The sequence below is a fragment of the Dipodomys spectabilis genome, unplaced genomic scaffold, assembly GCF_019054845.1.
Source record: "Dipodomys spectabilis isolate Male_0828 unplaced genomic scaffold, ASM1905484v1 ptg000017l, whole genome shotgun sequence".
Taxonomy (NCBI): Eukaryota; Metazoa; Chordata; class Mammalia; order Rodentia; family Heteromyidae; genus Dipodomys; species Dipodomys spectabilis.
This window is the reverse complement of record NW_024870694.1, coordinates 7,182,407-7,194,397: the sequence shown is the minus strand read 5'-3', so window position 1 is coordinate 7,194,397 and position 11,991 is coordinate 7,182,407. Positions and strand designations below refer to the sequence as shown.

Sequence of the window (11,991 nt, the reverse complement as noted above, 5' to 3'; positions counted from 1 at the left end):
TGGAATTCCTCACCTTCGTCCACTCCGATTATGCGAAGGTTAAATTTTTTAGCATTATCTGCTTGCTCTTGAATTTCCCTTTGGTTTAATTTGAGTGATTTTTCCATATCTGTCACTTTTTGGTCCAGTTGGTGTATTCTGTCTTCTGTATCTGACACTCTACCTTCCATTTCATTCACTCTGTTGACCGTGGCTTCTATTGTGGTTTGCATGGTGGAAATGGATCCCTTTATGGATTCAATGTTGGTTCTCAGAGTACTGATCTCACCTCTCAATGAGGTGATATCAGTATGCAGTACCTCTAATTTGGCGTTTATCTCACTTCTTACTGAGGTTTGTGCAGCTTCTATTTTTGCATCCAATTTTTGTTTGATATCCTGTATATCTTTTGATAGTTCATCCTTGTGCTCTTTCAATTTCTGATCCATTTCTCGCTTTATTTCTTGAGTCATTGCCTCCAGCAACCCTTGGATGTAGTTTTTGTCTTCCATTCCTGCTTTGCTCCCACTGGGGCTCTCCCCTGCGTGGCTGCTGGCTTTTGAGGTGAGCTTGCTGTCCTGGGTAGTGGTAAACCTTGTGATTTTTCTCTGTGATTTTCGCATGGGGGTTCAGGAGACTGCTCTTCAATCTTGTTTTGGTGTGTCTGTCTTTGCTTGGTTGCTGATTCTCTATTGGTAGAGAGAGTCTGTGCCTGATCTGGATTCTGTTGGGAGCCTATTTCCAGCTGCTATTCACTTAGGATTCTCAGCTCTCTGCTGTAGCAATTCCCGCCTTTGGAAGGGTTGAGCAGCCTAGACTGCTTGTGTTTGCTCCTGCGGGTGCTCTTGGGAAGATCAGATGCTCTGGATGCACTCTCCCAAATACTGGAGTCTGCTATGGGCTCCTGATGTGTTTTTGTTTGTTTGTTTTGGGCTGGTTGTGGGCTTGAACTCTAGGTTTGGGTGCTGTCCCTCAGCTCTTCAGCTCAGGGCTGGCACCCTACCATTTGAGCCACAGCCCCACTTCTGACCCTTTTTGCTTTGTTCAGGCGCCGGTCCCCTGGCCTGGTTCCGGCCCCAGCCTGGAGCGCGCTCGTTAGGCCTGTGCTAATGTGTATACCACCTTGGTTATGCAGCCTGGAGGACACAGTTCAAATTTCTTCTACTGTTGGTAGTCTTGACCCAGGGGCACTGTTCCTGGCTTGAGCATTTAAGCTCCCTTCCCAGGGCGCTCTTGCTCTGGCCTGGCCAGCAGAGTGTGCTCCACCGGCTGGTGGGGCTCTCGAACAGTTCCCAGTTTTAGTGGGTCCTGTGGTCCGGGTGTTGGGGTAGGGAGTCTAGGTCAGGGTCTGGGGATTCCCTCCAGCTCTGGTCTCCCTTGATGGATTCCCTGTCCCCTGATGGGTATTCACCCTGTAGGTCGTCAGTTGTTGTTGCAGTCCGTCAGTTGTTGTTGCAGTCCGAGTTCAGTTGGGGTGGTTGCGGGCTGGGTTGGGCGGCCCCCCGCCGGGTCGTTGCGATCGCGATTGGGCGGGTGGTCTGCGGACAGGTCCCTTTGTGGAGCTGCTGGTGCCGGGCGGCTTTGGCGGGATGGAGCCTCTCCGCTCCGGTGGAGAGTGATGGGTGGGGTGGGATCCTCCTGGAGACTCCCGGCTGGTAGGTTTCTCTGTTCCTGGCGATCCGCTGTTCTGCAATCCGGTACCTGGTGATCTGCAAGCAGCCCCCTGTGTCTCTGTGGCTCCGGCAGCCCCTGCCGGGCCGGCTGGCCGGCGGCTTGGCGCACTGCCGCGCGGCCAGTAAAGGTTGGGGGAGGGGTCTTCGCTCTTCTCTGTTCTGAAATTCTTCTTTTCCTCTCTTTCTTTTTTTGTTATTTTCCACCTCTGGTTTTTCTCTGAGTGTTCGTTTTTTTGTTGTTGTCGGTCTCTTGGGGAGATTAAAGGTTGGAACTCGAACTCTCTTTTTGGTTGGAGAGAGCTGTGGCGTTTCCCTACTGCCCCGTCGCCATCTTGAGAACTCCCTCCCTGTATGAAGTACTTTAAAATACTATGGGTGAAGGGTACTGGTGGCTCATACCTGTAATCCTAACCACTTAGGAGGCTGAGATCTGAGGATCATGATTAGAAGCCAGTGTGGGCAAGAACGTCTGTAGACTCTGGAAGCAGGGGTGTGGCTCAAGTGGTACAGTACTGGCCTTGAGCACAAAAGCTCAAGGACAGTGCCCAGGCCCTGAGTTCAAGCCTCAGGACTAGCACAAAGAAAAAATATTATGGGTAATAACTGAAAATGATGTTTTGGGGCCCATGATTTAAAAAATACTTTGCTAATTCAAATGTAGGAAAAATGGCTTATTTTAATTCACATTTCATTTTATTGCTACTGAGATTATACTTAAGCATCTCCTTAGATATGGCTTTCTAGTTTTATTCCTTTTTTGAGTTAACTATTAACATGAGCAGCAGTCAAATCCATCATACATTATATGTGTAGCTATTGATACTTAGACAAACATAAAAATTAATGTGTACATTTCAGAAGATTCATTAACTTTATTTTTATATTTTAATGCTAGTACTGGTCCTTGAGCTCAGGGCCTCCTATTCTCACTTGGCTTTCCTTCCCAAGGCTCTACCACTTGAGCCACACTTCCACTAGGAGATTTTTGGTAGTTAATTGGAGGTAAGAGGCTTATAACCTTTTCTGCCTGGGCTGGCTTTGAACCAAGATCCTCAGATACCATCCTCCTATGTAGCTAGGTATACAGGCATGAGCCACTGGTGCCCAGCTTTTCAATAGGAAATATGTTTGTTACGGTGTCATAGAGATATACCTCCAGTGAGTTTCTTCTGTACTTATTGAAGCAGAGTCTATACACTAGTGAGACTTTTTCTACCTTCTAGGCAAAAGAAGGGCAAGTGAGGTGAAAAATAGATTAGCAAAAGAAAATATTCAAGGAGACAAGTTATCATTATGACTTGATACTGTTCATGTTAAAACTTTATAGCCAAGTTATCATTTTGTAGACACCTTTTAGTATGTAATTATTTAAATATGGCCTATTATTTTAATTATCTCTAATTAAAAGCACTTTCACATATCAATGTATATTCCAGTTAAAAAAGAACTTTGAATGCCTTCCACTTTATATTACATTTTCTAGTTCTTTCTTTAAAGTAATTTTATATGTAGTCTCAGGGAGTTTCTTTAGATAAGCCATGAATTTTAAAACTAACTCATTTTTTAATTTTATTGTGCTACAAAAATAAATGTTAAAAGACTTTTCAGTAAGTATTTCTTGCCTTTACTAAGTACTTTTCTTTTATCTGATTATTCACATGCTGCTTTCAATGAATACTAACTACTTCTATTTGGCATTCTATTTCAGAGTGGGAAGTGGCTTCACCTCCTTCTAATTACTATCATTATTCCATTACCCAGGTCATCCTCAGAGGCCAAAAGAATGTTCTGTTATTTGCAGTTATGGTCAGTCAGCACCACACAAAATTAATGCACAATTAAGGCAAGTCATGAATATCTTGATTCAGATATCTCATTTAAAAAACTGGAGTTAAGAAGGCATTTGGGGCAATTCCCTAATATATTTTTCCTACACTCCTTTGGAAAAGACTCCATCAGAAGTTTACAAAATGGTATCTATTTACCTCTTTATCAACATTGACTCTCACCATTCCTAATAGTCTCATCAATTTATTATTCTGGGGCTGATTGAGAAAGCTTCAAAGATGAGCACTTATTTTAATCAGCAAGTCTACTTTACTTTCATTTTTCTTTCATTCTTCCCATGGTTCTCTTTTTCAATTACTCTTTTATCTTACTTTCACTAAGGCCTTCCATTCCAATTTACTCCTTCCTTCTTGATACATTTTTGTGTTTTTTTTCTGTTATAAGTATAAGCAGTTCACTGTATTTATTTATTTGTACTAGTACAGTCAAGGCCTTGTGTTCTCCCCCTTGGCTGGTGCTTTAGCATTTGGGCCACACCATCACTTCCAGTTTTGCTGGTTAATTAGACATTAAGAGTCAGGGCTGGGAAGGTTGCTCAGTGGTAGAGTGTTTGCCTCGCATGCATGAAGCCCTGGGTTCAATTCCTCAGCACAAATAAGCAGAAAAAGCTGGAAGTGGCACTGCAGCTCAAATGGTAGAGTGCTAGCCGTGAGCTGAAGAGCTGAGAGACAGCGCCCAGGCCCAGAGTTCAGGCCCCAAGACTGATATAAAAAAAAAAAAGTTTCAATTTGTCTTCACAGGTTGGCTTTGAATCTTGTTCCTTATATTTCAGCCTCTTACATAGCTGGGAGTATAGGCTTGAGATACCAGTGCCTGGCTCCAACTCTAGTTTAATGGAATCTCAGTTTTCTCAATTCTATTTCTTTTTCTCATAGTAAGTTTTTATTTTTTATTTTCCTGCTTTATCAAAATAATCATGCTCATTATAAAATATAAAACCACAGGAAAAAAAGGAAGTAATGGAAAACTACTATAACTTCCAGAAATTATGGTTGATCCCAGATTTTCTAGCTGCCACCTCATGTGGCTGAAATGACTCCCTCCATCCCAGCTCTGGCTGATGAAACTTGGTTTACTCAGACTCATTCTATAAGCTATTGTTATCAGTAATTTCCCTTCTTCTAACAACTCTTTTATTTTCTAACAAGTTAGAGGCTTCTGAAAATGAAATGTCTGCTTGCATTCAGATAAGCCCCTCTATGCTTTCATATGCTAGTTTATTTTTTGATTTAAGGACTTTTGAAAAACAAGTAAATTTCTGTAGAAAGTGGACACTTGGTAGGCAGTCAAGAGACTTCCAATTAAAGTCTGGGTGCTACTAGGGCCTTAACATCCTGTTAGAGAAGACATCTGCTTGGCAGATTCTCAGCCTAGAAGCCAGGCTGAACAGCTAATGGCATGTTTCATTTGCTGGTCCAGACAGGTACAGCAGTGGATTTACCATTGCTCATTTTACTACCCTTGAGTCTTACAGCTGAGATCTTTGTAGCTGTGTGGATCCTTTATTGTGTTGATAACATGAATGGGTTTATAAAAATAGCTTCCAAGTGAACGTATGATGAAAACAATTTAATTATTTAACACAAAAAAAATCAACATTTTAGAGAATTATGTTGGAAAAATTTTCATTTTCCTGTTTGTCTAGCCTTATTTCCATATTCATATAAGGGAATCTCTGTATCCTTGGGGGCTTGCTTCAAGGAACCCCCTTCAGATATCAGAAGGCTTCAGATGCTCAAGTCCTTTTATAAGGTGGCACAATATTTGCACAGAAACCATTCACATCCTCCTGTATTCTTTACTACATCATCTCCAGATTACTTAAATACATACTACCATGTAAATACTATGCAAATAGTTGTTGTACTAGATTAGTGAGGGAATAATAACTAGAAATAGCATGTCCATGTTTAGCATAACTACAACTATCGAAATTCTAACTGCATTTTAATCCACAGTTGATTGGACCTGAAGATCTGAAACTGTGGATACAAAAAGCTGACTCTGGGGCTGGGAAGGTGGCTCAGTGGTAGAGCGTTTGCCTTACATGCATGAGGCCCTGGGTTCGATTCCTCAGCACCACATAAGCAAAAAGAAAAAAAGCCAGAAGTGGCGCTGTAGCTCAAGTGGTAGAGCGCTAGCCTTGAGCTGAAGAGTTGAGGGACAGCGCCCAGGCCCAGAGTTCAGGCTCCACGACTGGACCTCCCCTCCCCACTCCTCCCACCCCCCAAAAAACCCAAAAAACAAAAAGCTGACTCTACCTGCAAGGTCAGACCTATGCATTCAGGCAGCCCACAGCAGTCTATCCAGGGCACCCAGTACTGGCTGCATAGTAAAATAACCTGGAGATCTTTTGAAATATGTAAGTGCCAAGGCTCCATTCTCAGAGATTCTTCATTCACTTGTTTTGAAGTGGAGCACTGGTCCTGGTGTGTGAGTAAACATGCAGCTAGAATTGAGACCCATAGCCCCTGGGGGAAGGGAGGAAGGGAAGGGCAAAGATGGTACTCTCTTCTTTTTACAGTGAGTGAAGTAGTAGAAAGTACATTGTGACTGAGGGATTCCCCTTAAGTTTTTAGTACAGTAATTGTCTTTTTTTTTTCCTGTGCTAGTACTGGGGCTTGAACTCAGGGCCTTCTGCTCTTGCTCACACTCATGCTTTTTTGCTCACAGCTGATGCTTTATCATCACTTCCAGCTTTTTGCTAGTTAATTAAGTCTTGAAGATTTGTCTGTCTGGGCTCATTCCAAACTGTGATTCACAGATCTTGGTCGCCTGATTAGCTAGGATTATAGACACAAGCCTCTGGTGCCTGGCTAGTTTTAATGATAGAATGCTAGTGGCATTTTTTTCTTTCCTCTTCCTCAGTATCAGGACTTTGGCTTGAGATAGGGAGTCTTATGTATCTATCAGGGCACTGTTTTCAGCTCAGGCCATGAAAGTGTCAGATTTAGAGAAAAAAATGTCCTCTAAGCTAAAATACTCAAAGTGAAGCTGAGACTAAGGATATGTTCTTTAATTACTGAGTTTGGTGAGCATAAAAAGTCCTTGGGCAGCTCTCTCCTCTAGTCTGTCCATTGTATAATATGTCATGACTGTGTGTGGGCAAAGTTGTAAGAGTCCAAGGAAATACTAGGCTTTATTCCTGAGATCTGCAGGTCTGAAAGGTGTACAGAGACTAGGTGATAAGGATCAGAAGTGCCTCACTTGGTCCAACCATTGTACCTAGCAGTCTAGTAACACCTTTCAACCACCTATATCAACCATTCCTAAGTGAGCTTCCTGGCAAAATAGATCAGACAAGTGTCCTCCACCCCTCATTGAGCTTACTTTTCAAATAAAGCTGCCTTCACTGTCTTAACATTTGTCTCTCAAGTTAATTGGCATGTTGTGTGATTAGCAGCACACAAGAATACAAGGTGTAGCTCAACAGGATGTGTTTTAAAAAAAAAAATGTTGTAAAGGTGATGTACAGAGAAGTCAGGTAATGAGTACATTTCTTTATGGATGTCACCCTTCCTTCGTTCTCTTCTAGTTAAAAATGTGTCTTTTGACTTTGCAATTAGAAGGGATCTCAGTGAAAAGGAAGACACACATTATTTAAGCCAGCAGGGTTTGCAATGGGAGATGAACTTAGACGGTAAACTGAAGGGGGAAAAAAGAAAGGAAAAAGAGGGTGTGAGAGACCTAACTGGAAAATTCCTGAAAAGCCCAGCCAACTAGAGCTTCCAAGAAGCCAGGCATGACCAAGAGGATGATTTCAGTCCAGTCCAGAGTAAGCGGTACACGGAAGATGTGGGCTTTTGTTTAGAGCCCACTGTCTAATGCTGATGGGTGAGAAACCAATATGAAACTCTTCAGCTTTGATTTCTATTTACTTGTGAAGCAGAATGCTTACTATACCAAGAGGACATAATCATCTTTGGTTAGAAAGAACTGAAATATAAGTTAGAAAGTTTAACTGGAAAACATTCACAAAAAACAGCCAGAAATGTTTTAAAATGTGAGTATGCAACCTCTCCCCCCCCCCCCCCCCACAACAACAAAAACTAGACGTAGTCAAGAGTTTCATTGTAATGGGGAAAGGGGCAATTCAAAATGGTGCTGAGACAAGTGGCTAGCCATTCTGAAAAACAAAAAAGCTGGGTTCTAACTTCATTCCTTAAGTCAAAATAAGCTTGAGAGATATTTTAAATACCAGGAAAAAATCATACATAATTTTGTAATAGAAAGGTTGTTGGAAATCATATTACTTATATGCACATACATACATGTATATACATCAATATACACAGACAAAAAGCATATTATGGGGATGAGGATACAGCTTATGAAGAGAGCTCATCTAGCATGTGTGAAGCCTTAACTTGAAAACATAAAACATTCGTTTGCAAACAAACACTCTGGGAGGATATCTACATGACTTGAGAATAGTTAATTTGGGGGTATGAAATTGGAAGACAACAAATGAGAAAGTATCTATCTATCTATCTATCTATCTATCTATCTATCTATCTATCTATCTATCTATCATACATATACATGGAGACAGATACCATAGGTATGTTAGGAATTAGCTGATCTTGGAATTAGTTGATTTTGTTTTAGGAAACCAGGTAATTTCATTTACTCAGTAAAAAAAAAAAAAAGAGGTAAGTTTATGAAGAAAATTAACAATATATAATCATAGGCCTTTTAAAGCTTTTTAAGTTCTTTTAAACAAGCATACTTTTGAACTAGAAAGCCAGTTCTGAAAAATGGGTAAAATAACACAACTAGAGATATTTATCCCAGTATTATGATAGAAAATAACTATAACATATATACATCCAGTACTGTATATTTGTAAGTAAATAATGGTATTTTTTATAGGATGAAGTACTATACAGCAATGTTCTCAATTGGAGGTGATTTTGTCTCCCAAGGGATAGTCTGGAGACAGACATTCTTGTTTGTCAAAAACTGCAGCAGAATTGGACCCAAAATGTCAATAATGCCAAGGTTAAGAAACTCTGCCACACAGTCTTTAGAAAATAGGTTGAGGAAAATTATTTAATGGGAAAATGCTCAAAATATTTTATTAAAGTTTAAGACTAGTAAATGGTAAATTTCATCAGCATGCAATGAAAAAATTCACTATTATGTATAGCAGGGTCATTCATGATTCAGATTTGCCTTAAAAAGGCAAACTGAAATCAGTAAAAAAAAATATTATGTAAATTATCAAGGATTGATTTTTATCTATGAGTAGTGTGAAAGTTTTGGTGAATTTTGTGCTACTGAGCCCTACTGTCTGTATGAGCCAGCCCTCAGCAGGATTATTGTGCTTGGGGTCCAGTTTTTCCTAGTGGATTCCTGACATGGAAGGAACTGTGTGTGTGTGTGTGTGTGTGTGTGTGTGTGTGTGTGTGTGTGTGTGTGTGTGTGTGTGTGTGTGTGTGTGTGTGTGTGTGTGTGTGTGTGTGTGTGTGTATGAGAAAACAACAATAAAACTTGAACTGTTTTAGGAAAGGAGGAGGAGGGTAAGTGATGAGTGGAGTGATTTACTGGAACCCATTGTATACATGTGTGCAAATGTCACAAAATCCATTTGCATAGCTAATGCATGATAATTAAAAAAAAACCAGATCGATGATGTTCTGCCTGTGGAGAAATGCAAGAATGAATAGAAGGTGTCACAGCAGAACTGGGGCTCTAGCTATACCACTAGGCACAGAGTTCAGGGTTGGTTGTGCAGGATGTAGAATCTCAAAAGACCAGTGGGACAGGTGGGTCAGAGATGTTCACAGGCAGGCAGCAGGTTAAGGCGTCCATCCATGGAAAAAGCAGTGTGAAGTTTGAGGTTCCTGAGTCTGGGGTGGGATGCTAGAAGGAAGGCCTTCTAGCAGTGACTACAGAAACAGTCAGTGCAAAAGTCCTTTTCCCGTGTACCTCCATGGGGCTTAATTTTCTTTAGCAGTATAGCAGGAGGGGAATAGAGGAAGGAGAAAAGAGAAATGGTTGGAGAATAAAAACTAAGTAAATGACTTTCAGGAAAACTCACCAAATATTGAAACAATGATTTAGAAGTCAATGCTTGGTTGCTGTTGCTTTATATCCAGGTCCCCTGAGTACCTTAACATACATACGTCTCTGCTTAGTATCCAGCCTTTTCCCAATGGTTTTTTTTTTGGTCTGATTTCTCTGTCTGCTGACAGGCCAGCAGCTATGCCTTCCCCACCCAGCCTCAGGAGTCCCTTAGTGTCGATGTAGCACTGAGCACAGCTCTGCCTCCCAGAGAAGACGTGAAAGTCTAAGGACACATGTCTCCATTTCCATGTAAGCCTGACAATACAGGCTCTGTAAAGATAAACCACACCACCAAATAAAGTTTAATTTTATTTCAAAATTGTACAAAAGGCCATAAGTGGCTATAAAAAATTTTGTCTTCAGAACATGGAAATTTGGGAAGAAAGACAAAACAGATTATCATTCACAGTGTAATGGAAAAGCTTTCTTTGAGGCAGAAATTATAACTCCTCCTTCCTTTTCCCTAGTCTTTCGAGGTCTCCCTCTCGGAGAGTTCGAATAAAATTGGTAAATCCCAATTCCTGTAGTGCAGGGAAGAGAGAGAGAGAAGGGACTTAAAACCCTGAGCTGGTACACACACACACTCCCTTCCCTCTGACTCCAAGAACTCAGAGAGGTGTGCAGACTGACAGGGAGGCCCTGCTGGGATAGTTTAGCCCTGAGATGCAGGTGAGGAAACTGTAGCCAGCATCCACCCTGGCTATGAGACAACTCCTTGGACTCTCCCGGCAGTGAAGACCCGGCCAAGCCCAGGACCCATGTCTTGTCAGTGTGGAATGTCCCAGCTGACTGTTAAAGTTCCTGGCAGCCTCTATTTCCTGCTCTCCACAGTAGCTGTTTCCTGGCCCATCAAAAGAAAGCTCCAGGCATGTGCCTCCCCCAACTCACCGTCCGATCACTGTCATATTTTTCTGAAAACTTCCCATAGTGGTAGTAGTGGAAAGTGGGGTAGGCCTTCACAGCCTCCTGCTGACACAAGTCTTGGTTCTTGTCCTTGATGCAGTCCACAGCAGCACAGGCAATCTAGGGAGTCAAGTGGGGAAAGTCGGCAGGGGCAGCTCCGGTCTGCACTCTGTCAGGGGTAGAGCTGAACAGGTGAAGAGCAAGAGCTTTGAAGTTTCCCAAGGGCAAATTCTGGCTGTACATTAAGACTTATGGAAAATGACCTAGCCTCTTGGTGCTGCAATTATTTCAGCTGTAAGTAGGAATAATGATAATACCTGGGTTATAAGGGTATTATGAAGACTGAATAAGATAATTAAAAGTAAGCCCAATCAGGACAGGACCTGGCACAGGATTAGTAGTTAGAACGTGTCAGATTCTAACAATCACTCCTACCCGTGCTCTGTCCCCACTAGGAGCACAGAGACAAAGCAAGGAGTTGGATAGAGATAAGCCAACAATGTGTGATGTGAGCTAGAATGCAGGGGACCCTGGGTGCCAGGGAAATGAAGGCATTCTGCACTATTCACCATCTAAGCCAAGGCCTGAGGACAAAGGAGAAAGCCAGGACAGCACATTACAGAAAGGAGCTTAGCTAAGGCAATCAGGGGTTTTGGTCAGAAAAAGGTTCTCAAATTGGCCAGTGGCCTCTGCTCATGTAACAAATTCCACCTGTCGAGTAGCTTTTCCTTATTGTCTGTTCTTTCAAAAGAAGAGTATAAAACAAAATGAGGGGATGTTTACTATGTTGAATGTCACAAGCTAGAGAAGGAAGGGAAGGAATCAGTGAATGGTAATGTGTAATACACTATTGGGAAGTGAAGATCCTGATGAGAGGGTATCCACATATTAGGCAAACTGACTGACACTCTGCTATATGCCATGTCTGTTCCAAATGTCAGAGATGGAGGTGACCCTGACACAGTCTAGTCATCCAGCATCTACCACAAAACAAATGATGTTAGTTTGGAGTTCAATGAACACTATGAAGACATTTTGAAGGGTGGCTCAGTTAGACGATTTAAGGTTGTTGAATAGCCACAATTCACAGTTCTTTGGCTGCTGGCTGTTCACATAACACAGAGGCCCCTTTCCAAGGAGGAAGATTCTGAGCCAACAGCCAGTTACTGGTAATTCACTATGGGTTCAGTGAACGACCACTGTCAATGGCAGGACTGAGCCAGAGTATGGAAGAGGCTTGGCCTTCCCATGTCACCCTCCCTCACCTCCCTCACCTCACACTTCCCTCCTACCTCTCCAGCTGGAACATTCTATATCGCAATACTTTCCAGAGTAGTTTGCAAACTCACTGCACATAATCCATAGCTGGCTCTCAGTCCTGTTCTATTTGGCCCACAGAATTTAAAAAGAAAACATATTTGAATTAGCTGCCAACACAGAAAAGAGCTAGAAGATTTAATATAAAAAACTGCCTTCTCTTTAAATGTCAGAAAATTTGATGGCACTTTCCTTGCATTTC

The 11,991-nt window shown here is 41.9% G+C and overlaps 1 protein-coding gene across 1 annotated transcript in view; it reads right to left on the bottom strand.

Moving 5' to 3' along the window:
• Positions 1–9,865: 9,865 nt before the first annotated feature.
• The window catches only part of Pdia5 (protein disulfide isomerase family A member 5), an 89,451-nt gene continuing 87,325 nt past the window's right edge, over positions 9,866–11,991 (bottom strand). The window contains exons 16-17 of the mRNA XM_042669674.1: positions 10,458–10,592; positions 9,866–10,090 (exon numbers count right to left, since the gene is read on the bottom strand). Of these exons, the coding sequence (XP_042525608.1) occupies positions 10,010–10,090; positions 10,458–10,592 (216 nt within the window). The 3' untranslated portion in view covers positions 9,866–10,009. The remainder of the gene's footprint in view (positions 10,091–10,457; positions 10,593–11,991) is intronic.